This window comes from Nelusetta ayraudi, unplaced genomic scaffold (genome assembly GCF_046127955.1).
Source record: "Nelusetta ayraudi isolate G7.1 ecotype Tasmania unplaced genomic scaffold, CSIRO-AGI_Nayr_v1 ptg000039l, whole genome shotgun sequence".
In the NCBI taxonomy this organism is placed as follows: Eukaryota; Metazoa; Chordata; class Actinopteri; order Tetraodontiformes; family Monacanthidae; genus Nelusetta; species Nelusetta ayraudi.
In genome coordinates this window covers 1210638-1232471 of record NW_027466089.1, presented here as the reverse complement: position 1 = coordinate 1232471, position 21834 = coordinate 1210638, and the positions used below count along the sequence as shown (strand labels likewise).

Sequence of the window (21834 nt, the reverse complement as noted above, 5' to 3'; positions counted from 1 at the left end):
CCGTTAATCCGTCAGTGTTTGTGGATCCATCGGCCGGGACAGAAGACAAACACAGGATAGCGGGGCTATCAAAATGCCATCAAACGTGATAGAACCACCCAAAACGTGGTACAAAAGGTCGCCAATAGCATTTAACCCCCGTCCAACTTTCTCTCTGTCCAAACAAAAAGCCGAGCTGACAACAGCCAGAATCTGACACTATTTTTCCTTTGCTTCAGCCCAGGGGGTCTGATGTGAATGTGGTCAAGAAGAAACCACCATTCTGCGGCCGTTTTTTTGTAAAGAGATGCATATCGAGCCACCACAACGATGGAAAAAGTGTGAAGAGTGAATGTGGCAGTTGGGACAATAAATGGGTCTTTAGCAGGAAACCTCACGAGTGGGCGAGCATCTCTGCGCTCTCTTCTCCTCTCTGAGGTCATCTCTCTGTTTTCGACCTCGCTCGCCGGTGTTTTGAGAGGGAACTCACCCGGAGAAGGAGCGCGGCGCTCTCCAGGTTCTTTTGGCCGGAGACGAAGTCTCGCTTCGATCGGCTCCACAGACAATCATCACATCAACACCGCGTCCCCTCAGCCGGGAAGAGCTGAGCTCACCCCCGTTTGGTTTGGTTACGCACGGAGGGATGAGGCAATGTTGAGGGGAACGCACGCAGGGAATTAAACACGCGTTTAAATCCAAAAATAAAAAATATACAAATTTAAACTTACAAAGGGATCGTTTGCCCTGTTTTTGAGAGCGGATCAGCAATAATGGTGGAAAATCTTGTTGGTCCCCGCAAAGCGTTTGCGGTGTTACGGTTCATTGACTCGCTCACCTTTCAACCTGTCACTTCCTCTCCTCAGGGGCCGCCTAGCTACAGCACACACGCAGCTCTCCACAGTAATCAGATTCTCACACTCAAGGTTTGTCACCCCCTTGCCAAGGCGAACTCTTCCTTCGCTCCTCCTCGCCGCGGGTTGACCTCTTTTGCATCCTTGCTTGATGGGAAAAAAGGAACCCTGTCTCTCTTCCAGCTTTCTCCTCTGGCTTCCACTTCCAGGGGGCTGTTGATGTGCCATCTGTGTTTTTCCCCACAGCAGCTGCCTCTTTGTGGACTGACGCCTGCACAGTGTCAGCTATCTCTTCATTCCTGATTTCCATCCTATTTTTCGTTTGCATTTTTCCACTTCCCTCTTTGTCTTCCAACTCTTTTTCTCTCTTTGCCGTCTGTGCGCGTCTTGTGCCTTCCACTCTCTTTTGCACCTCAGATGGTCTTCCCCAGCTACAACCACGGCTTTATCTCTGGAGATCAGTCCAACAGCTTTCAGAGACGCTTTCTGAAGGTAGATCACAACAAAAGGCATGTTTGCTTATTAACCACGCATCGCCATCTGCCTTCCTCGTGCAAATCCTGCCTGAACCTTTCCCACCTACTTTTTCAATCTCATTTCTGTTTTCAGTTGTGTTGCACTGTGCTTGCTTTGTTGCTTTAATGAGGCTGATTAAAAGTTTTAAAGATTCCAAAGATGAGGAAATTGTCTTGCCAAATCTCTGAGAACAGTGTGCTCCTTATTCCACTAAAAACAAAGGTCTTTGTTGAAAAGTTCAAACCTGAACCTAATGAAGATGTTTGTTTTGTTTTTTTTAAGTATAAGGTTTTAGTTCCCGACGGTGGCTTTGGAAATACCATTGGCGATGCAATTACTTGTCGTACCATTTTGGTCACCACAACAAAGTAGTCCGTAATGCGCCATATGTCTGTGGAGACGGGGGGTTGCAGGCGAACTCTAGCTTAGAGACAGTTCTGGGTCTGCTAGCTTCCCCTTCAGTGGTGAGCACGACATTTAGAGTATTAATGAGTTCGATGTAAACGTGGGTGTGGAGGCCGTCAGTGAGACTCACGTTCCCAGTTAGATGTAAATCCAGAGACAGCATCGTCTTAATAAGGGAGAGGCAGTTCCAATTTCATATTGCGAGGCATAAACAAAGGGAGACTCCTTATTACTCATCAGTATCTGGTCACTGGTGTCTTTCTCTGGGAATCTGTTTTTGTTTTTTATGTGACTGTTCTGACTCAGCGAATGAATCACTGTTTGCCTGCCAAGCTGACGAGTTAATTAGGTTTTAAAAGCGAGACAGAACCCATATAGTTTGTTTCTCCGCACTTACAAGACGTTCGCCCTTCAGCCTTTAGCCTCCGCGATTCCACTTTCGCATTTTTTGTTTGGGCTGTTGTCCCTGGCGCTTCTAGCATTCCTTTCAAACGTTTGAGTTTGATTTTACCCAAAGAAATGGAAGCCCACAATCAGCAGGCGGTAGTAACTGTTTCTCCTAGACTTAGTCTAATCCATGACGGTGTCAAGTGGCTCCAGTAAAAAGAACAAACAAACCAGTGACTGGCATTAGATGGAGTCTTCGGTCGTTTTTCTAGTGGCCACCCTAGGGAGCGTGAAATGAGAGATAGGGAGACCACTAAGTGCTGTTCCCAGCACTTCGTAAAATGCACACTTGATGGAAGAGTCTTAGTCTATTGTTAGTAGCTCGGTGGTTTTGTCAGTTGTTTTCTATGGTTGGAATTTTATTCTTTTTTTTTTCCTCTTCTGTTTCTGTCTTTTTCTCGCTGTCCTCATTTCGCACAGGGTGACCAAGGCCAAGCTGGACCCGCCGGTCCACCCGGTCCTCCGGGTCCTCCCGGCCCCCGCGGCCCCCCAGGAAACACAGGGAAAGATGGACCGCGTGGCCCGGCCGGAGAACCTGTAAGAGCTTCGTGCAAGTGCACCACGTTCAAAAAAACAAAAAACATTAAGACAAACCTGCCGGGTTGAAAGGCTTAGAGGTTTTCTACACACTTTGCCACTTTCCTCATCCTCTCGTTCGATTTTGCCAATAGTGTCCAACAGAGTCTGGTGGAAAGTGTGATGTTCTGCTGGTGTGTAACCACTGGGCCACACTCTGAGTTTCCTATGCAGTAGCTTGCAGTCAGCCTATATTCCAGCACCTTGGCATTCTCACAAAAGCTTTAGCTTTCGAACTCGACCTCCTACTTCATCTATTTTTTGTCGTACGACCGCTGTCGTAAACTCTCTCAAACGCGTCCTCGTTTTTTCCAAGACTTTGCCGCCATGCACCTCCGAAGCAGACACAGCAGTGCGGCGAGCCCGCGGACACGGCGTCGGCCTCGCTGAACAATAGCTGCCCTCTTTTGGTCTTTGTTTCTGAACCGTCTCTGCTCTCCAGAGTTTAGTTTGTGTCGGTTGCCTAAAGCTGCGGTGCGCGATGGAAGAAAAAGAAAAGCCGTGAAGGTAATTTTTGTTTGCCTTGCTGAAGAAATAAATGCTACGTTAGCCTCAGCCGGCGCAGGGCGGCCGAGGGCTTCAAGTGAAAAATGTTGGTTTCTGCGTGGGTGAGCCGAGAGCTCACGCAGAACTGGCAGGGAAAACAAAGCCTGGTGCAAACTACACTGAAAATGACTGAAAACAGATGGGTCAGAGGGAGCGGGCATGTCCTCTAACCTTGCCTATAGCAAATATATTTTTGCAAGTTGATTAAAAGGCATCACAAAACCCAAGAAAACAGCAAAACAAGGCAGAGTGGCGCTCTGAGCCATGTTGTAGGCAGATGTGTGAGGGGGGGCTGAGCTGCAGAAAGTGAACGAGGCTGCAGAGGAGAGTTTCTCATCTCAGTGGGGATAATTACACTGTCGTGGCAGACGTCTGATTTTTTGTTTTGTTTTGTTTTTTTAAATTGGCATATTTCGCTTTATTTCGGCCTTTTCTCCTACTGATTGAGCTGTCTTTTTCTACTTTTACTTGCCCTGCACTTCATTTTGAGCAACTACTTAATGGATGCTGTCTGCTAAAGTTTAAGTTCAAGCGCTTTGATCCGTTATTGATGTGTTGCCCATCAACTTTTTCAAACAGATACAGTTTTTAAGCGGTAGCCATAAACCTCGCCTCATTCTGCTTTCTCTCCCCCCCACCCCCCCCTTGAATTCTTCCTCCTTTTTGAAATTGCGTTTGTTATGTTTTATTAGGGTAAATGTGTTTGACATCTGAACTGCTCCTTCATCCATCCTTTGCTGCAGTCACGATAAAAGACGTGCCCAAAAATTATTTGCAACGCGCGTTTGTCTCCTGCTGCTGCAGAGGAAGGGCCGAGATCAAAAGATAAGAGGGGTGAGAAAAGACTGGTTGGTGTGACTGAGGATGAGAATAAAACGAGAAAGAAAAAAAAACACAGGACCTCAGTGGACCCCAGTAGTGGAGGAGACGCGGGTGACAGTTTGTATGTGCTGGCGGAGAGTGAGGGGGATGAGAACCAGCTGCGGAACCTCTGAAGGAGCTTCCCCGCGTTGTTGTTGGACGTGAGGAGGGCGAGAAAGGCGAACAACCTTCAATTTGTATTGTGCATTTATTGCTGCACTCCAGTTAGAAGGACAAGCACTTGATTGGAGTGTATACGCGCGCGCGTGTGTGTGTGTGTGTGTGTGTGTGTGAGGAAGAGAGGAGGTTTTGCACAAGATCAGCCCCCTGCCTCGGCTACTCATGACCTCATAGCAGACCTCATCGAGCAGCAGCAGCAGCAGCACCGGCCCTCACAGACCTCCAGGCCACCAGAGGTCTGTTTAGACAATGAAGCCAAACAGCTGATGACCAGACGCCAGTGCGAGGTCACGGATGAGGCTCCTCTGGCCCTGCGCTAATAAAGGAAGTGCAGTGTGTTGACTCTTGTCTGCTGTTTATGAGAAAATCAAAAAGGGGATATATTTTTTTCATTTCTGTATGCGCTTGATGTCATGACATCGGTGTCAAAAAGCTTGAGCCCCGTCAGGGTCCCCCTCTCGCTCTAAGGCCGGTAAGAGAGAGAGAGAGAGAGCCGTACAGTATCATTCACATTACTCTCAGGCTGGAGATATTATCTTGTGTCCCTTCTGCCCTGGAATTTTATCAGCATCTGTATGGGCATCTGGTTTTCCTTTCCCTCGCAAGCCGAAGGAGTGAGACGTCAGCTGGCCACGTCTTGTCAAACACTGACATCTAGCGGTCACAATTGCGAAACGAACTCTCCCGGCCGAACTAACGCTGCAATTCCCTTTTTTTTCTTTTTCTTAGGGTTTTCCTGGCCGAGATGGAATAGAAGTGAGTGATAGATAAAAAAAATAAAAAAAACATTTTTGTAGACTGAATTACAGGTTCTGTATACGTATGTGTGTTTTTGTGTTCTAATGTAATGCTGTCACATTTTTTCAGGGGACTCAAGGATTACCTGGCAAACCGGTAAGACAATTTTCTGATTTCAGGATAAGATATGGTGCTGTAACTTGACTTCTTCTTTATCTGTGTGGATCTGAATGTGTTGTTCGTGTAATGACTCCTTTTAATATTGGTTCTCCGCAACAGGGAGAAGACGGTGAGCCCGGCTATACAGGACCGCAGGGTCCTCCAGGAGCGAAGGTGTGCATATGATTCACCCTCGTGTTGTAAAGTCAATTTTTTTTCTCTTCTTGCATTAACGTCAATGTCTATCATACATTGACAAAGGGCGAGCCAGGTATGGGCGAGAAAGGAGAGAGAGGCCTGGATGGACTACCAGGAGGAAAGGTGAAGCCTAAAGCTCTAAAACTCAGTTGGCATTAGCACATGTCCTGGTTGTTACTTACTCTCATGCCTGATCATCTTTCTGTATGTGATTCCTGCAGGGAGAAGCAGGAGAACAAGGACTGCAAGGGCCAATGGTATTGATATTTCAGTGCTCGCTGTATTTCATCCTTGCTATTGCTAGGCCCGTGTCATTCACGTGCCTGTCCCGCTGCTTTTGTCTGTGTCAGGGTTACCCAGGTGAAAAAGGCACCGCAGGCTCCTCTGACATCATTGACTTCAATGGGAAACTTCTCGACGCTTTCCAGGTGAGTGACATGGTTGTTCTTTTATGCATTTCTATATTTATTCTAGTCTCTAAACCCTGATATTGTGGCTTCCAAAAGATTTTTTTTTTTTTTTTTTTTTATCTGTGTCCTCGTTTCTTCTTGACAGGCCATCAGCACCATCAGTGTTTCGGTAAATCAGCAGTTTTCTCAGCATGGTTGTGGTGGAGTGATGAGATGGCTGAAGTGTATGACGATAATGCGTGTAGATGTGCACGTGCGTGCGCTGCGTGGTTCACCCGCTGATCCCACATGCCTCTTGCCAGTGCAACAGTGTGCCTCTGGCGGTGCCCACAGACACATGCCTCAAACGCAGCGGGTGCCAATAAAGAGGCCACATCTGAAGAAGTCGTGCTGAATGTCACCTTTTTTTTTCTCTTGTGTTTTCACTTTGGGAAAAACAAGACAGGACAGCAAACGTTGTGCAGCTGTGCAGCTCTGTCGGATTAGATGCGGCGCGGCGAGAGCGCTTAACCATGCAGAAAAATCAACAGCCTTTGGTTCTTTGTTATGAATGTGTTTTAACGCTGCTCGTCCAGTGTGACTCAGAAGATTTAGCCGTGACAGTGGAGCAGGGAGGTGTGTGTGTGTGTGTGTGTGTGTGTGCGTGTGTGTGTGTGTGTGTGTGTGTGTGTGTGTGTGTGTGTTTATGCCACTGCACATGCATCAGTCAGTGCATCAGGGGGATGATGGGAACCACAAGCGGTCGTGGCCTCAGCTTCACTCACCTTTTTCAACGAGGCTGATTGATTCTGCAGCTCATCGCGCCTTGAGCTAATAACAGAGGTTTATCTCAGCAAGTGGGCCGTGTTTCGGTTCAATGCGTGCCGTCAGCCTCGGAACCAGGTGGTGCCCCGAGCCTGCACGACGTGCGCAGGTAGAACGAAGCCGTCGTCAAAGATGTGGACCTGAGGTTCGCGTTGCCGTCTCATGCCAGCACGTTTCACACTGCACTGAAACACTCACGAGAGGTCTGGGTTGGAGTTGTGCGGCCACCCAGCGTGCACCACGAGCGCGTTCCCCCCTTGTTTGTGTGAGGCGCCGTATTGCTTTCATTTGTGGTCAAAGTTAAGGTGATAATGAATTTGGGGCTAAACATCACTGTCATTTATTTGGTTTGGTTTGTTGTTGAGTGCCATTGTGCTTTATTACATTTTTTTTAGTTGTTGTTGTGCGCTTGCCTGACTTGTCCTCACTCTGTAATGATAAAATACCTCAGATCAAAAGAATGTTTGTAAACATGCATTTGTTCCCACGAGAGACCCCCGAACAGGCCAAAACTTTTTTTTTTTTGGGGGGGGGGGGGGGGGGGGCTGTAGAGTGCGTTATGACTTCAAGATGCGCTGATGCTTCTGAAGGAGAAAGAGAAACCAGTGCGATCCTGCGGATGGCAAGGTTAGGAGGCTTGATTGAAGAGGCTGTGACATGGCAAACCAGCGCAGAGGAGGCACGTGGGTCGGATAGCCTGGTCCTTCTCCACACACAGCGTTGCGTTGCGATCAGCCTGAGTTCTGTGCATCAAAACGATCAACAGACTCACAAAAGCTTTCAGGTCATTATGCGGGACCCAAATCACTTCAGTCTTTTCTAAATAAAACCATCTCAAGCTGCAACACTGTTAAACAGAGGAACACACTGTGAAATCCCCTCCCCTGCCTTGTTGTTGTGATGTGTGCTGGCCTGTGTCCGCGCGTCATGGTGAAACCGTGTGATTCTTTGGTTGTTGTTTTTAATCACAGATGTCACATCTCTACAACTTTGTGAATCTGCTGGGGCATTTATTTATTTATTATTATAAGAATTTGAATATAACAATGAATAACAGGGCCAAGTAGCTCATCACAATCACAGTGTTGTTTTTTGCGTACTGGCGACGAGGTTCAAATTGGAAAGGTGACCGTGTGCCATTGTCCCCTTTTGACCACGATCAGAAAAGGGTTTTCAATTCCGTCTAATTGTATCTCATCATGCTGCTTTTTGTCTTTTCCCAGGGACCACCTGGCCCACCTGGGCCACCTGGACTCCCAGGCTATCCAGGAGAAAAGGTCAGGGACCCCGTTACCCTCCTTCCGTCCTGCCTTTAACAAACACTGTGGCTTCATTATAAAACAGATAGATGTGAGTATTCACTCTTTTCATCTTAGATACGTGAATCAATTTCTTTGTTTTTTGTTTTGTTTTTTTTATCCCAGGGAGAGCTTGGTTTACCTGGTCCAGCAGGAGTTGATGGTGAAAAGGTACAGTTTAAACAGGCAGTGTAATCAAACTGACTGCGTACTGTTTGTGCACATTATTGGCTGAACCTTAGAACTCCCTTTGCATTCCTACTCTGCAGGGACCGAAAGGGGACATGGGTGAGCAGGGCCCTCCTGGTGACAGAGGAGAGAAGGGGGAGATGGGGCTGTCTGGGCCTGCTGTAAGTAGCCATAGCTTGAGTTTTTAATCATTCAAGTGCAAAGGCCGCTGAAAGTTCATGTTGCTGTGGTTGATTCAGGCCTTGGACGGACAGAAAGGAGAGAAAGGTGACTGCCGAATGGACGACAACCTGGTGGGTGCACACACACACACACACACACACACACACACACACACTCAATTCTTCACCTGGCATTGAATGCATGTAGCCAACGCAACTAGTGCATGCAAATAAAATAGTGCAAACACACAAAAACTACATCAACTGTCATCCATATATTAGTTTGTTAGCATTTTAGCTGCCATTGATTTTAAAGCTCCATTAGCGATCAGGGTTTTCATACTGATATTAAGTATCACAAACAATTTCACTCACCAAAGTTGCGACATCAGATGAAAGTTTGACATTAAAAACAATGGAAACTAATGCAGTCAGTGGCTCTACATTGTCTTTTCACTGCAGCTACAAAGTAGGTGTCATTCATCCACTGTCAGCTCTGGGCCTCTGTTTGATTTCTGCTGTTTAAACCGTGTTTCTAGATCCAGATGATTTCCCAGCCAGGCCCCCCTGGCCCACCGGGCCCACCAGGCCACACCGGTTCTCCAGGATCAATGGTGAGCGCGAGCATCGTCGCCCATTTCGACCATTTGACGAGGCTTCGCTGTGTATCTTAAGCAATTGACAGTGTGTGCGTCCTAATTTTCCAGGGCCTGCATGGGATGCCTGGTCCTAAGGTAAGACTGGCCCAAACTGGCCCAGACTTCCCAGGTCATGTGACAGTGTCAGTGCTGAGTGTCTGTGTTTGTTCTACTGCAGGGTGAGCCCGGATACGGAATGAAGGGAGAGAGAGGAGAAGGCGGTGCACCTGGAGCCCCGGTAAGTGACACACTGGAGTTGCTGCTGCTCTGATGCTCACCATGCACCTGAACATGAACAGTGATGAAGATGCTCCGTGCCTGCAGGGATCGCACGGCCCACCGGGTGTACCTGGCTCAGCCGGGTTAGTCGGTCTGCCAGGATCGAAGGGAGAAAAGGTTTGCATTTTAATAGACGTTTTGAATAGATCTCTCTGTGTGACTGTTGCTTCTTGGATAATAAAAACACATTTTGAGTGTCTTATATTAATGTGTTTTGTTTCGATTCATTCAGGGCCGACCAGGGGAGCCTGGACTAGATGTAAGCTTCAAACTCATTGAGATCATGAAGGTTTAATTAAGAGAATTTCCATGAACCTGTGTTCTGCTGCTAACCGAGTCTGCGATCTGTATTTGTGTTCAGGGTTTTCCGGGTGTGAAGGGCGAGAGGGGCGACCGGGGGGACAGAGGAGAGAAGGTGAGGATGCACTGGGGAAAGACATTTGGCTGTTTATCGCTGAAGTGCAACCACCTGCATGCCAACGTTGTCTCTGCTGTCACACCTCGTCTCCTCCAGGGTGACAGAGGAGGACAGGGACGGCGAGGGCTGAAGGGCCAGAAGGGAGAGCAGGGTCCTCCAGGCCTGGACCAGCCATGTCCTGTGGTACGTCACCGCAGCTCACAAGCACTAGTGAATCTTAGTGCTTCACCTGTCCATCACTCTTCCACCTTTGAGACAACTGTCTTCTGTCTTCTCTCACTGCTCTGTCTCTTTTCCCTGATTTCTTTCCTTCCTTCTTCACTCTGTCGTTGCGTAACGGGATCCGACTAGCAGGGTTGTGATGACGACACTAAAGGTCTGTCTGAACAGGGTAACGTCTCTTCCCCTCCACCTTTGTATCCCTCCGCCCCTGAGGGCCCCTGTCCTCTGGTACAGTATCTCTGCATCTTTCTTCTTCTATCACTTGATGTGCATCGTCTGTCGCTTTTTTTTTTTTGTCCCCTCAAAGCATGAGTGTCAACATGAGAGTTATCTTTGTTAACCCTGCGCTGCCGCTCTTTCCCATGCAGGGACATGATGGACTTCCCATACCAGGCTGCTGGCACAAGGTATGCATTATGGTCACATTTATTAAACTATACTCTGTATTATACTAATTATTATGCAGAAAAAGCTAACATAATCTGGAACAAAGCAAAAGCAGAGTGTACTACTCACAGACTGCCAACAATAACTTCGTTGCTTGGTTCTGATTTTGAAACAGGAGCATTTTGTGAGTATATTACAGTGTGTGTATGGCTGCTGATGTAAAAGCATTAACACTTTTGACAATTCATTTGTTTTGATTTTTAATTCATGGCATGTGTGTCGGCGGCATTTCCGCCATATGTGACGCCTGCTCTTCTTCTTTTGCAGTGATGATTAACCAGCAGCATGGAATCTGTACATATCGACGCGGTATATATTGGAAATGAAATACTCCATCGACAGCCCATCTCCTATCTTTCGTAAACATGTCTATAATATATTGAGATTTTTTTTTTAAGAAGGACAAATTTCAATCAGCAGTGCAAGAAAAACTCTCGTTTTTTATTATTATTAATTAAGAGTTGCTGTGAGTGTGGCTTCGTTTCGGAGAAAATCAGCTGGATGTGGGACATTGAAGGACAGTTCCAGATGACTTTGTTGGAGTGCCTCGATGGTCTAGCTGCCTTACTAACAGTGCTTGACTTGGCTTCCTGGTCGAGACCCTGCAGGCTGCATGGACGCAGCAGTGCAGTCACTGACCTGGCCTTGTGGATGGATGGATGGATGGATGGATGGATGGTTGGATGGATGGATGGGCAGGTGTGCCCGAGTCGGTGATCTTTTATCATCTCTCTACTTTCACAAAGGAGGAGATGACAAGGGAGAAGCTCAAACGCAAGCGCCTCTCTCAGCCTTGAAGATGTTGAGGGATTTGTGCAGGGAGGACAAAGGAGAGAGAGAGAGAGAAAAAAAAAACCGAGCGAGAGAGGGAAGCGTTCTCAACACTCAGATCTTTATTTCTGGAGATCCCCAGAAGGGGGCGACGAAGAGCGCCGCATTTCAGTCTGATCTCCACACCGAGAAAGTGAGACTCAACTGTCGCCGAGGATGTTGTGCGACAGTTTGGTCACCCGTCAGTTCATTTTAGGGGGAATCCCTGACGTCACTGGCACATAAGGAAGGATTCACCGCACGGATGCGATGAAAATGTTGATCTCTTGTGTGGCTCTGTTGTTAAAGATCTTTACTAATGAAGTGCATGATCAGAAAGAAAAAAGAAAGCCAAAGCGTTGTCTAGCATCATTACAGCTTGTATGACTTGTGGCCTTATGAAACAACAGTAAAATGCAATAAACAAGAATTACCAGTTTTATATTTGTGTGTGTAAAAAACATAAAACACAAAGCAAACTAAGTCCACTCATTAGTGACATCTTCTTGTGACATGTTTGTGTTTCTATCTTGCTTTATTCTACCAATTTTCTTCATTCCTGTGCGTTGCCATGTTTGTGGATGTATTTTTTTTTTTTTTTTTTTTGAACCCAAGGCCAGATCCGAAGGAATTATTTACAGTATTAAGAATCAATCAGTGTTTTATTTGCCTTGACAATTGATGTCAAATCAAATGAATTCGTTCTTAATTTTAAGTGTAACTATTTTCACTGATTGTTTTTCTTGAATCAATGATGAGGACAGGTGTGATTGGTGTTGCCAGTGTCTCTGGACAAAAGTGGACGTCGTTCTTGCTGCTGACTTCAATGTGTGATTATTATTTTTTATTGTTTTAATAGAAAGGTGTCAGTGATTTGTACTGAAGAACTAACAGACAGATATTTCTTTTTTTTTTAATGAGACATGGGTGATTTTGAGGAAAGTGTTAATTTTTCATACAGAAATACAACTTGGTTTGTCAACTGTCACAATATTTCAACTGTTCTGTTTTTTTTACATGTTTTTTACACTTAAGACAAAACATTTGTCTGATGTCAGGTGGGTTTTAATGGTGCCTTTTGGTGATACGGTATTTCAGAGGGAAGCTGCCAGTTTGTGTTGCTTGATTACTTTAATGTGCCTATTTTGAATCTTCAGCTACTCGTGTGCATTTCTGTGCCTTTTAAAGATAGTTATTACAAACATGGAAAATAAATAAAATATATTTTCTTCAGATATTTTGGCAATACAAGCATGACAAAGGTGATGATGAGGTAGCAGTGTTATTTCCTCCTTAGTCAAACTATCAAAGTTGCTGGCTTTCTTTTAAAAGTCAAACATCAACACTGGCCTGCAAATTGCCATCTGATTATGGATAATAGGAATAATAATAATGATGAATATGGATTCAGCTCATTTATCTCAGCACTGATAGTTCCTCTCTTAAGCTCTTATGATTTGTAATATAACCTTCCATCTGCTATAACTATTTTTACATTGTTTGCTTTCAAAATATTTTACCTTTTGAAGGATTTATGTTACTTGCATAGCATGCTATGCTATGTGTTTGTTTTAACCACATAACTCCTTTCTCAAGTGAATCCATCGCACCAACATTTGTATTTGTTGAATATTTTAAGATTATTGTTGAGTTGGCATAAAATATTTTGTAAATTCTTAAAATGCAAATTTTTACATTTTACTGAAAAAACACAAATCTCTTAGTATTATTTGACTGGAATCTGATTGATGACTGTCACTTTAATTTTACATGTTATTTCTTTGCAGATTCTACCAGTTTTCATATGAAGGCTTCATGATTTAGAATGTGGCACAGGGTCTCAATTCAGTTGGTTATTTTAGCAACTCACAGTATTAGTCCGGGTTTGTGCGGATGTTTTTGGTTGTGTATATGATTGTAAAAGAATTAAGCTATTTTTGTAATTACAAAGTTAAAATGTAGAACATCTGGTCAACTAAACATGTAAAATCTCAAATTTTGTGTGTTTTTGTCCATTAAACAGCATTCATGTTAGACTCGTTGAGTCCAATTTATTTAACATTATAACATCAAAAAGCAATGCAACTGCAACACCCATCTATCAATTTTTATATTACTGCTTCTACTACACTGCGCATCACAGGTGGTGCTGGAGGCTATCCCAGGTGTCTTCACTTGAAGTCAGGGTTATACAATATAATGTTACCAGTTCATTAAAGGGCTACATAGAAAGACAGACAATCATTTGCTGGAACAGAATTCAGAATTTACCTCACGTGCATGTTTTTAGACTGTGTGAGCAAGTCGGGGTACGTGGACGGAACCCTTGCAAACACATGAAAACTCCACACAGGCCCAAGGATCAAATCTGCCATGTTCTTGTTGTAAGGTTAATAGAATTTTTTTATAAGGGGAAAAAAAACTATGATACAGGATAAGATCAAACTGTGCTTTTAATATAAACACTAAACAAATCAAATATTATATTTATGTAAACTGAATTGTTATACACTATTATGAATTGCATATTTAATGTTGCTTCCTGACCCAACTTTTGCCCTGTCTGGTTTTGGTAGACACTTTTCTAAATGGAATCAGAAGGGTTTTAAATGTGTTGCGATGATGTGATTACACATGATCTGACAGTGCCCTTGAGAAGATTAACACATGCCCACACAGTAAAATAAACTCATTCATTAATTTTCCATACCCGCTTAGTCCCAAGCTCAGGGTCACGGGGGTCTGCTGGAGCCTATCCCAGCTGTCTTAGGGCGAAGGCAGGGTGACACCCTGGACAAGTCGCCAGTTCATCGCAGGGCCACATAGAAACAGACAACCATTCACACTCACATGCACACCTACAGACAATTTAGAACGTTCAATTGACCTCACATGCATGTTTTTGGAGTGTGGGAGGAAGCCGGAGAACCCGGAGAGAACGCACGCAGAAAGGTCCCAGGCCTGGAATCGAACCCACAACCTTCTTGCTGTGAGGCGGCAGCGCTAACCACCGTGTCGCCCGTAAAATAAACTGTCTCATTCAATTTAAAATTGTAATATATATAATGTAAAATAGTGGCCCTGCAATGAACTGGCGACTTGTCCAGTGTGTCACCCTGCCTTGGCCCTAAGACAGCTGGGATAGGCTCCAGCAGACCCCCGTGACCCTGAATAGGAATAAGCGGATATAGAAGATGAATGAATGAATGAATGAATGAATGAATGATGTAAAATATATATTATACACATGCTCCACTTCTCAAAAGAAAAATGACACAATATATCTCCAGAAGTATCACCTATGTGTGATAAATGCAAATCTTCCACTGCAATCCATCTTCATAGTTATGCATTGTGCCCCAAAATTTTTATTTCTGGTCTGGTGTTTTTGATACAATGTCTGAGGTTTTAGGAATTATGATAAAGCCAGTGTGTGTGTGTGTGTGTGTGTGTGTGTGTGTGTGTGTGTGTGTGTGTGTGTGTGTGTGTGTGTGTGTGTGTGTGTGAACGTTTAAAAATACATCATGGAGCACATTCATTAAAAACGCAAAAAAAAAAAACATGCAATGTTCATTAGTATTTGTGACCGCAGGTGCGACTTGATATCGACATCTTCGCATTCACAATCACCTCACATGCAGGTTTGTTGATACGGTTAAAATGATAAAGTCCACATTTCCCATAATACCTTGCGGGGGCTGTTCACCCCTCTTAGCTTTTGCATCCGGGGTTGCACTTCCTTTTCCTCTGTGCCTAGATGCGATGAGGACATAGGATTTTCAGTACCGCTGAAAAATCCGAACCCATCCTGGTAAAAGGCACTGCCAAACCTGGTAAAAATGACCGAGCAGATGACATTGCGGGGGACCCTGAAGGGTCACAGCGGATGGGTCACCCAGATTGCTACTACGCCCCAGTATCCTGACATGATTCTGTCGGCGTCAAGAGGTGAGGCTTCCCCCGCCGGCACTGCCAACATGGCTGTGTAGCATTAGCCGGCTAGCCAGTGTACTGTTCTAGCTACTTATGACGTTACAACGTTGGTATAAGTTGGAGATGAATTATTAAAATTATTGTGTATCAGGAAACAAAACGTTCTCGTACTCTCGTTCTTTACAAAAACGGCGAAATCAACACAAGCCAAGAGGAAGTGCCGGCTAGCACAGCGAGCTAGCGCTGTCATGAACGCCACCTAGGTTGTGCTACACACGCGGACTGGAAGGCAGACCTTCTGTGTCTAAACACGCGAGGATTTTCACGTCATATGCTTGCAGTAATTATGGTGTGTTGGCCGCATAGTCCGCCTTTGTGTCCATTTGTGACGGGTTTCCGGTTAGGTCTACGGCCAGCTGTCATGGTGTAGGTGCACTTCTAAATCGAATAAGTATTAGCATCATGCTAGGTAAGTAAGCAAGGTTTGTCTTTATTTCCCAGACAAGTCTCTGATCATGTGGAAGCTGACCCGTGATGAGACCAACTATGGCATCCCCCAGCGCTCCCTGACGGGCCACTCTCACTTTGTGAGTGATGTGGTCATCTCCTCCGATGGTCAGTTTGCTCTGTCAGGAGCTTGGGACTCGACCCTCCGCCTGTGGGACCTCGGCAGGTAAGTGGAGGAGGGCCAGATCATTCAACTGCTCACGTGTTGGAATTCCATTATTAATTGCTCCATGTAGCAGAATGAGCTTTGCAACTTGGACCATAACTTGCCCTACCTGCATTTAGCAGTGACTCTTGTGTGTGTGTCTTTGTTGTAACAGTTTTGATCACCAACGATGCTCTGTTTGTTCTTTTCCTCAGTGGTCAAACAACCAGGACGTTTGTTGGCCACACAAAGGATGTTTTGAGTGTGGCCTTTTCTGCTGATAACCGCCAGATTGTTTCTGGCTCCCGTGACAAGACCATTAAACTCTGGAACACTCTTGGTGTCTGCAAATACACCATCCAGGTAACTTCCCAGCCTTGTTGATGTTTTCTGAGCCTCAGTTACTGACACAAGATTTATAGCAATGTAGTTTTGAAGAATCGCAACCTACCTTTCATTTACTGCGTTCGCACACTTATAAATTTGTTTTCTAAAACTGCAGAGCTAATGTTTAATTGCATATAATGCTTACTTTATACAGAAATAAAGATAAAAATGTCTTGGCCGAAAAAACAAAATGGCATCACTTTCATAATGTCTTGTAATAGTTTGTATGCACTTCTCTTTCAGGATGACGGCCACTCTGAATGGGCTTCATGTGTGCGTTTCTCCCCCAACAGCAGCAACCCCATCATTGTCTCCTGTGGCTGGGACAGGCTTGTCAAGGTTGGTTTATGACTTTAACTTTACTTTACAAGTCTTGTATGGTGATTTCATTTAAAAAAAAATATCAATGATGTGGTTAACAACTTCTATAGTTTATGTTTTTTGTAACAGTCATGGTGACTCTGGTTAATACTGTATTTTTGCCTTTCAGGTGTGGAACCTGGCTAATTGCAAGCTGAAGACCAACCACCTTGGCCACCATGGTTACCTGAACACAGTGACCGTTTCCCCTGATGGCTCCCTCTGTGCCTCTGGTGGAAGGGTATGAAAGATTTATATTTATTTTTTTAATTATAAATTCTCATGCAGTGTAAAACTACAGGTTTGCAGCAATGATGACATTTCAAAAGACATCTTATCGATGATAAAGAGGCTGTTTCTGACTGCTGCCCAGGTTCAATACTATAATCAACTATTTATCAGAGTCAAGATTTTTTCAAGACTGCTGCTCCACTCAAATTTGTGTTACTGAATTATACCACAAATATGGTTTCGTTGAAAAGCATTAGAATTTGCTACAATGTTTTCTAGTGTAAGACGATTACTTCAACTTCTTCAATTAGAATCTGCATTTAGTCTTGAGTATTAACGGAAGCAAGGATTGGGGAAAAAAAACACATGAAAGTATTAACCTTTGGACTATTGCAGAAATGTTAACATCTGTGTGATTTCTGTGTCCAGGATGGCCAGGCCATGCTGTGGGATCTGAATGAGGGCAAACACCTGTACACCTTGGAGAGCGGCGACACCATTAACGCCCTGTGCTTCAGCCCCAACCGTTACTGGCTGTGTGCTGCCACTGGCCCAAGCATCAAGATCTGGGTAATTTATTATTTCTTCCTTTAGAGCTTAAGGATTGGTAAATGGAGCCGTGATGTTACATTTAATGCCAGCTGTACTACTTTGATGATAAAAGAGGCTGTTTCTGAGCTCTTGCATTGACCATACTACTTGTTGTGAACATTTACTTCTCACTGGTCTTTTTGTTACCTTGAGCAATCGCTAATCCTTTTGCTTCTTCTGCTGCTTTCTGGCATCAAGGATCTGGAGGGCAAGATCATTGTGGATGAGCTCAGGCAGGAGGTGATCAGCACAAACAGCAAGGCTGAGCCACCACACTGCCTTTGCTTGGCATGGTCTGCTGATGGACAGGTACATCTCACCACTCAACAGTTGTCCGTTCCTATACTTAAGGTTAATGATAAACCCCGGTGATTATTCCCATTCACTTTTATCCCTGATGTCACATGATGACAGTCCTGCAAATATGAGGGGTACCATGAGATGCACATATCAGCATTTGAGCTTCAACTATATGATGGATCCTTTCTTATAGTCTGTGTGTTTCTGCTCCCCCCGACAGACTCTGTTTGCCGGCTACACTGACGACCTGATCAGAGTGTGGCAGGTCACCATTGGAACCCGATAAGAACTTGTCCACCAAGAATCTTTAAATAAAAAGACTTTGAAAAGAACATGTATGTTGTCTCGTTTCAACAATTTTACATCTTTGTGGAACAATTGAATAAACTTTGTAATGTTTGCAATGAAACTTTGTTTGCCATATTGGTCAAGTATAACGATTTATTACAATTGGAGTCTAAAAATGATTGGATTTTAATGCAGTTTACATACTTTAAAAAAATCTGATATGGTTACTCAAATAATGTAATACTGTAAAAGGTCACAGTTGTCTTTTGAGATCATATAGAGAAAACATTTGTCCCTGAATGTTGCATCTCTAAAAGCAAAGCCAAATATAAAGGATTAGTGATGTATCTTTGTTTAAGTGATATACTGATGACTATATAGCTGTGTCGTTAAATTTAGTTGTAGCCTGGGGGAAGATTTGTATTCTTTCCATTATGCCTTCCTGGTCAAAAATTCTGCGTCATCATTTCCCGTCTGGGAATGTTGAATATTCTATGTAAAAAAACGACTTTCATCTCAGAATGTTTGTAGCAAAGAAAGTGCTTTTTAAATGGCGATCTTGTGTCCAATTCACGTTGAGATGGTCTCCGTTCTGCCGAAGTGGCGCATCGGTCTCCTAGCAACCGTAGTAAACAGTAGAACAAGGTAGATAGCCTTTTGGCAGTTATGACTTGAGGTTTTCAAAATTTGTTCAGCCTCAATCGGTTACTCGTAACGGAAATATTTACTTTCATTTAATGCACAACCGACTGAATTCAACTTGACGCAACACCGTTAGCCCTATGCTAACGATACGTGTACTTTTTTTTGGTTTGGGTTTTTTGTTGTTTTTTTTAAATAAACGGGAAGATGGAACCAACTTTATGTCCTCGTATTTATGTGGAGAGGACTCTAGCCTTAATCAAGCCAGATGCCATCCACAGAGCTGAGGAGATTGAGGACGACATCTTGAAATCAGGCTTCACTATTCTGCAGGTTGGTTCAGACTGCAAAGTATATAATTTATTTTTCTTCATAATTTCAATCATGTGCCAGCAGTCAAGGGTTGTTTATAGTTTATTCAAAACAGCCGTAAGTAAAATAATAATAATAATAAAGAAATAATGCTTGTATCAAGAAACTGTCTTGTTTTCTAAAGGGCTAAACTGAGGTGATCACATTAAACATGTTTATTAATATTAGGAAAAGAAAATAACAGTTTTGAGATTGACTAATCATTAACTAGCTGGTGACATTTGAAATTAAATGTGAACATATCTCCTTGGCAGAGGCAGCGCCTGCAACTAAGTCCAGAGCAGTGCAGTGACTTCTATGCAGAGCTATATGGAACACCTAGCTTCCCCAGCTTGACTGCCTTCATGTGCTCAGGCCCCATCCTCGCCTTGACTCTTGCCCGCGACGATGCCATTGCATTCTGGAAGTTCCTCATTGGGCCTACAAATAGCATCAAGGCTAGAGAGACCCATCCAGATTGGTTAGTGACTAGAGTGAAAGATGAAAAATGTAAAACAGCTCACATAGCATTCTTACAAAGAATTTCATAAAGTGGACTTTATTTTACACTGGTGCATTAGTGGTGTTTATTCTGTCAAAAAAAAAGAAAAGATTTTGGCCAATCCTCTGCCACTGTATTTTTTTTTTTTTTTTTTGAGAATTTAAAATAAATAATAATAATAATGACTTAGACCAAACAAACGATAAATAGTAAAACCTTTCGTTCTTCACACTACTTACTAAAATTACTGCAAATCTGTCAACCTGGAGTGCTGTGTAATAGAGGCATACAGATGATATTGCGTAAAACAGTTTAAATCGCTATCTTTTACATGCTTCAAAGACAATGCCTCGGTATTTGTTATTACTCTGGTATGCTGTCAATTTACAATGCAGATTCAATACACTGTGAAACATTCCAATCTTTAAATCTCTGTAAGGCTTACGAAAATCTCTTCACATCTTTTCAACCATTTTTTCCCCACCAAGTCTTAGGGCTAAGTATGGCACATCTGAGTTGCAAAATGCACTCCATGGCAGCACATCTGTTGATGCAGCAGTGAGGGAAATCAAATTCATGTTTCCGAACTGTAAGTGGTCATCACACATACAATTTATTGTGAAAAACACATTATCATACACCTTTTTTTAACCATGTGTCCTGGGTGCCCTCTGTCTGCAGCCTTAATCGAACCCCTCCCCTCCAGAGAAGCAATTGATGAATATTTGAGTATGTATGTTAATCCAACCCTGTTGCGTGGACTCACTGAGGTCTGCAAGCACAAGCCACATAATCCCTGTGTAAGTACTTTGTGCAGCTGAATATTACAATTCATACAGGTGGTCAAATACACTTATTGTAAGACATTGCTGTGAATATGTTACTATACAAATGTTTCACTGTCCCTAAAAATACTTACTTACGTATTGACGTATTGTTTTTTAGGTTTGGCTTGCTGATTGGCTGATCAAAAATAATCCAAACGTGCCAAAAGTATCTGAAGACTTCACTGAGGAGAAAGCAGAATGACGCCAGCGGATAAACGTTTCATTCAATGTTGTTTCAAAACCAATTACACTTTCATTTTGTTAGAAAATGTCTGTTCAATTGAAAGTGAAAGAAGGTGATGACGCATTTCTCCTACACATAGTGTCTTTAATTTGTAAAGCTCATCAACTTGCTTGTACAATAACACTACAAATATCACCTTTTGTAATAACAGTGAGATTTGTGTCTATAGCTTAATTAATTGGTCCATTCATTCATTTTGCTAGTGTTGCTTGTTCCTGGGAACAGTTCTTGCAATTTGTCCTCTGAAATTAAAAAATATCAATGCAAAAAAGATACTATTTTACCTTTTTTGGTCATTGTCTGTCACAGTTTGGACATTCTGTTTCCGTTTGGACGTTATGTATAAAAACCCCTGCTTGCCACTCATTCCCTGCCAGATTGTTTTTAACCTTTCTGCACTCAAGACTGAAGACGGTCATCAACCTTGCCGCGACTGTCCTGCCTGATTATTGATGTCCTGCCTGATTCCTGATTAAAGACACTTTTCAACTTAACCTGTGTGTCAGCTGTACTGCAATTGGGTCCAAAACACAACCGTTTCAGTACAATCTGGCCACAACAAGGACCTAGCAGAAGCAGCGTCACCACAGTCACGCCTGGAGGAGGTGGAGAGTGTCCATCATCATGAAGCTCGGCTTGCCTCCGCCACTGGCGAGATCCACCAAGCTGCTGCAGACCAGCAACAGGTAATAGCAGCACTAACCGCACAGGTTGAACAGCTCTCGGATGCCTTCTCGCGGATGTCAACTTTAGCCCCCACTGCACGGCCTTGATCTATTAGAACCCCATTGCCAGTATCTGCACCTGAGCCACGGGGCGGGGTCCCAGTGTGCTATGCTGTGGATCCAGAGAACTGCAACCCTTTCCTCACCAACTGCTCGATCCTGTTTGCGCTGCAGCCGCACACCTTCGCTTCAGAGGAGGCCAGGGTGGCTTTCACCATCAACCATCTCACTGGAAGAGCTCGTCTGTGGGGGACCGCTGAATCGGAGCGACACAGTCCAGCCTGAGCCTCATTCCAAGCTAGACAGGATCCTGTTGCCCCAGCCAATCTTTGCCAGTGCCCTGGATGGCCATGTTCTGGGGACTGTAACTCATCAGACAAGGCCTGTTCAGATGCTCATCTCTAGGAACCACCATGAGACGATCAGTTTCCATATCCAAAAATCCTCCTGCATCCCTCTCGTTCTAGGTTACCCCTGGCTCCGTCGTCATAACCCCCATATCAACTGGGCAACTGGGTCCATCCCGGGGTGGAGTCCAACCTGTCATCGAATCTGCTTGAAGCAAGCCTTCGCTCCTCAACCCGCCACCAGCGCTATCCCATCTCCTGATCTCATCAATGTTCCAGCAGAGTACCCTGACTTCAGGGAGGTTTTCAGTAAGGTCAAGGC

The 21834-nt window shown here is 44.1% G+C and overlaps 3 protein-coding genes across 5 annotated transcripts in view; all 3 read left to right on the top strand.

Moving 5' to 3' along the window:
* LOC142892703 (uncharacterized) overlaps positions 1–13168 on the top strand; it is a 113989-nt gene extending 100821 nt beyond the window's left edge. Inside the window, exons 10-31 of the mRNA XM_076032950.1 lie at positions 1248–1322; positions 2619–2735; positions 5091–5117; positions 5229–5255; positions 5379–5432; positions 5520–5579; positions 5678–5713; positions 5807–5884; positions 7894–7947; positions 8095–8139; positions 8238–8318; positions 8397–8450; positions 8858–8932; positions 9026–9052; positions 9135–9194; positions 9281–9352; positions 9468–9494; positions 9597–9650; positions 9750–9836; positions 10008–10103; positions 10244–10282; positions 11069–13168. Of these exons, the coding sequence (XP_075889065.1) occupies positions 1248–1322; positions 2619–2735; positions 5091–5117; positions 5229–5255; positions 5379–5432; positions 5520–5579; positions 5678–5713; positions 5807–5884; positions 7894–7947; positions 8095–8139; positions 8238–8318; positions 8397–8450; positions 8858–8932; positions 9026–9052; positions 9135–9194; positions 9281–9352; positions 9468–9494; positions 9597–9650; positions 9750–9836; positions 10008–10103; positions 10244–10282; positions 11069–11119 (1296 nt within the window). The 3' untranslated portion in view covers positions 11120–13168. The remainder of the gene's footprint in view (positions 1–1247; positions 1323–2618; positions 2736–5090; positions 5118–5228; positions 5256–5378; positions 5433–5519; positions 5580–5677; positions 5714–5806; positions 5885–7893; positions 7948–8094; positions 8140–8237; positions 8319–8396; positions 8451–8857; positions 8933–9025; positions 9053–9134; positions 9195–9280; positions 9353–9467; positions 9495–9596; positions 9651–9749; positions 9837–10007; positions 10104–10243; positions 10283–11068) is intronic.
* A 1700-nt stretch (positions 13169–14868) lies between these two features.
* Positions 14869–17918, top strand: rack1 (receptor for activated C kinase 1). The gene is made up of 8 exons (XM_076032945.1): positions 14869–15080; positions 15567–15738; positions 15933–16080; positions 16348–16443; positions 16595–16705; positions 17125–17265; positions 17485–17595; positions 17807–17918. Exons 1-8 carry the CDS (start codon positions 14972–14974, stop codon positions 17870–17872), a joined length of 954 nt encoding a protein of 317 aa, XP_075889060.1. The 5' UTR covers positions 14869–14971; the 3' UTR covers positions 17873–17918.
* A 137-nt stretch (positions 17919–18055) lies between these two features.
* Positions 18056–20934, top strand: nme5 (NME/NM23 family member 5). 3 transcript variants are annotated; one of them, XM_076032947.1, is made up of 6 exons: positions 18056–18519; positions 18724–18849; positions 19143–19348; positions 19858–19958; positions 20051–20169; positions 20315–20713. In XM_076032947.1, the coding sequence occupies exons 2-6, from the start codon at positions 18724–18726 to the stop codon at positions 20396–20398; spliced, it is 636 nt and encodes a 211-aa protein (XP_075889062.1). In that variant the 5' UTR covers positions 18056–18519; the 3' UTR covers positions 20399–20713. The 3 variants fall into 3 exon arrangements, 2 of the variants coding, with proteins under 2 accessions (XP_075889062.1, XP_075889061.1); XR_012927477.1 differs by lacking the exon at positions 18056–18519 and adding an exon at positions 20818–20934 and having other exon boundaries at positions 18576–18849; positions 20315–20492; XM_076032946.1 differs by lacking the exon at positions 18056–18519 and having other exon boundaries at positions 18576–18849.
* The last annotated feature ends 900 nt before the right edge of the window (positions 20935–21834 follow it).

Bases quoted from the DNA above. Each gene is read 5' to 3' on its own strand.
- rack1 (XM_076032945.1), top strand. From the start codon at position 14,972: ATGACCGAGCAGATGACATTGCGGGGGACCCTGAAGGGTCACAGCGGA. The intron at 15,739-15,932 runs GTAAGTGGAGGA...TCTTTTCCTCAG, and splicing joins CGCCTGTGGGACCTCGGCAG to TGGTCAAACAACCAGGACGT. The intron at 16,081-16,347 runs GTAACTTCCCAG...CTTCTCTTTCAG, and splicing joins TCTGCAAATACACCATCCAG to GATGACGGCCACTCTGAATG.
- nme5 (XM_076032947.1), top strand. From the start codon at position 18,724: ATGGAACCAACTTTATGTCCTCGTATTTATGTGGAGAGGACTCTAGCC. The intron at 19,959-20,050 runs GTAAGTGGTCAT...CTCTGTCTGCAG, and splicing joins CAAATTCATGTTTCCGAACT to CCTTAATCGAACCCCTCCCC. The intron at 20,170-20,314 runs GTAAGTACTTTG...ATTGTTTTTTAG, and splicing joins ACAAGCCACATAATCCCTGT to GTTTGGCTTGCTGATTGGCT.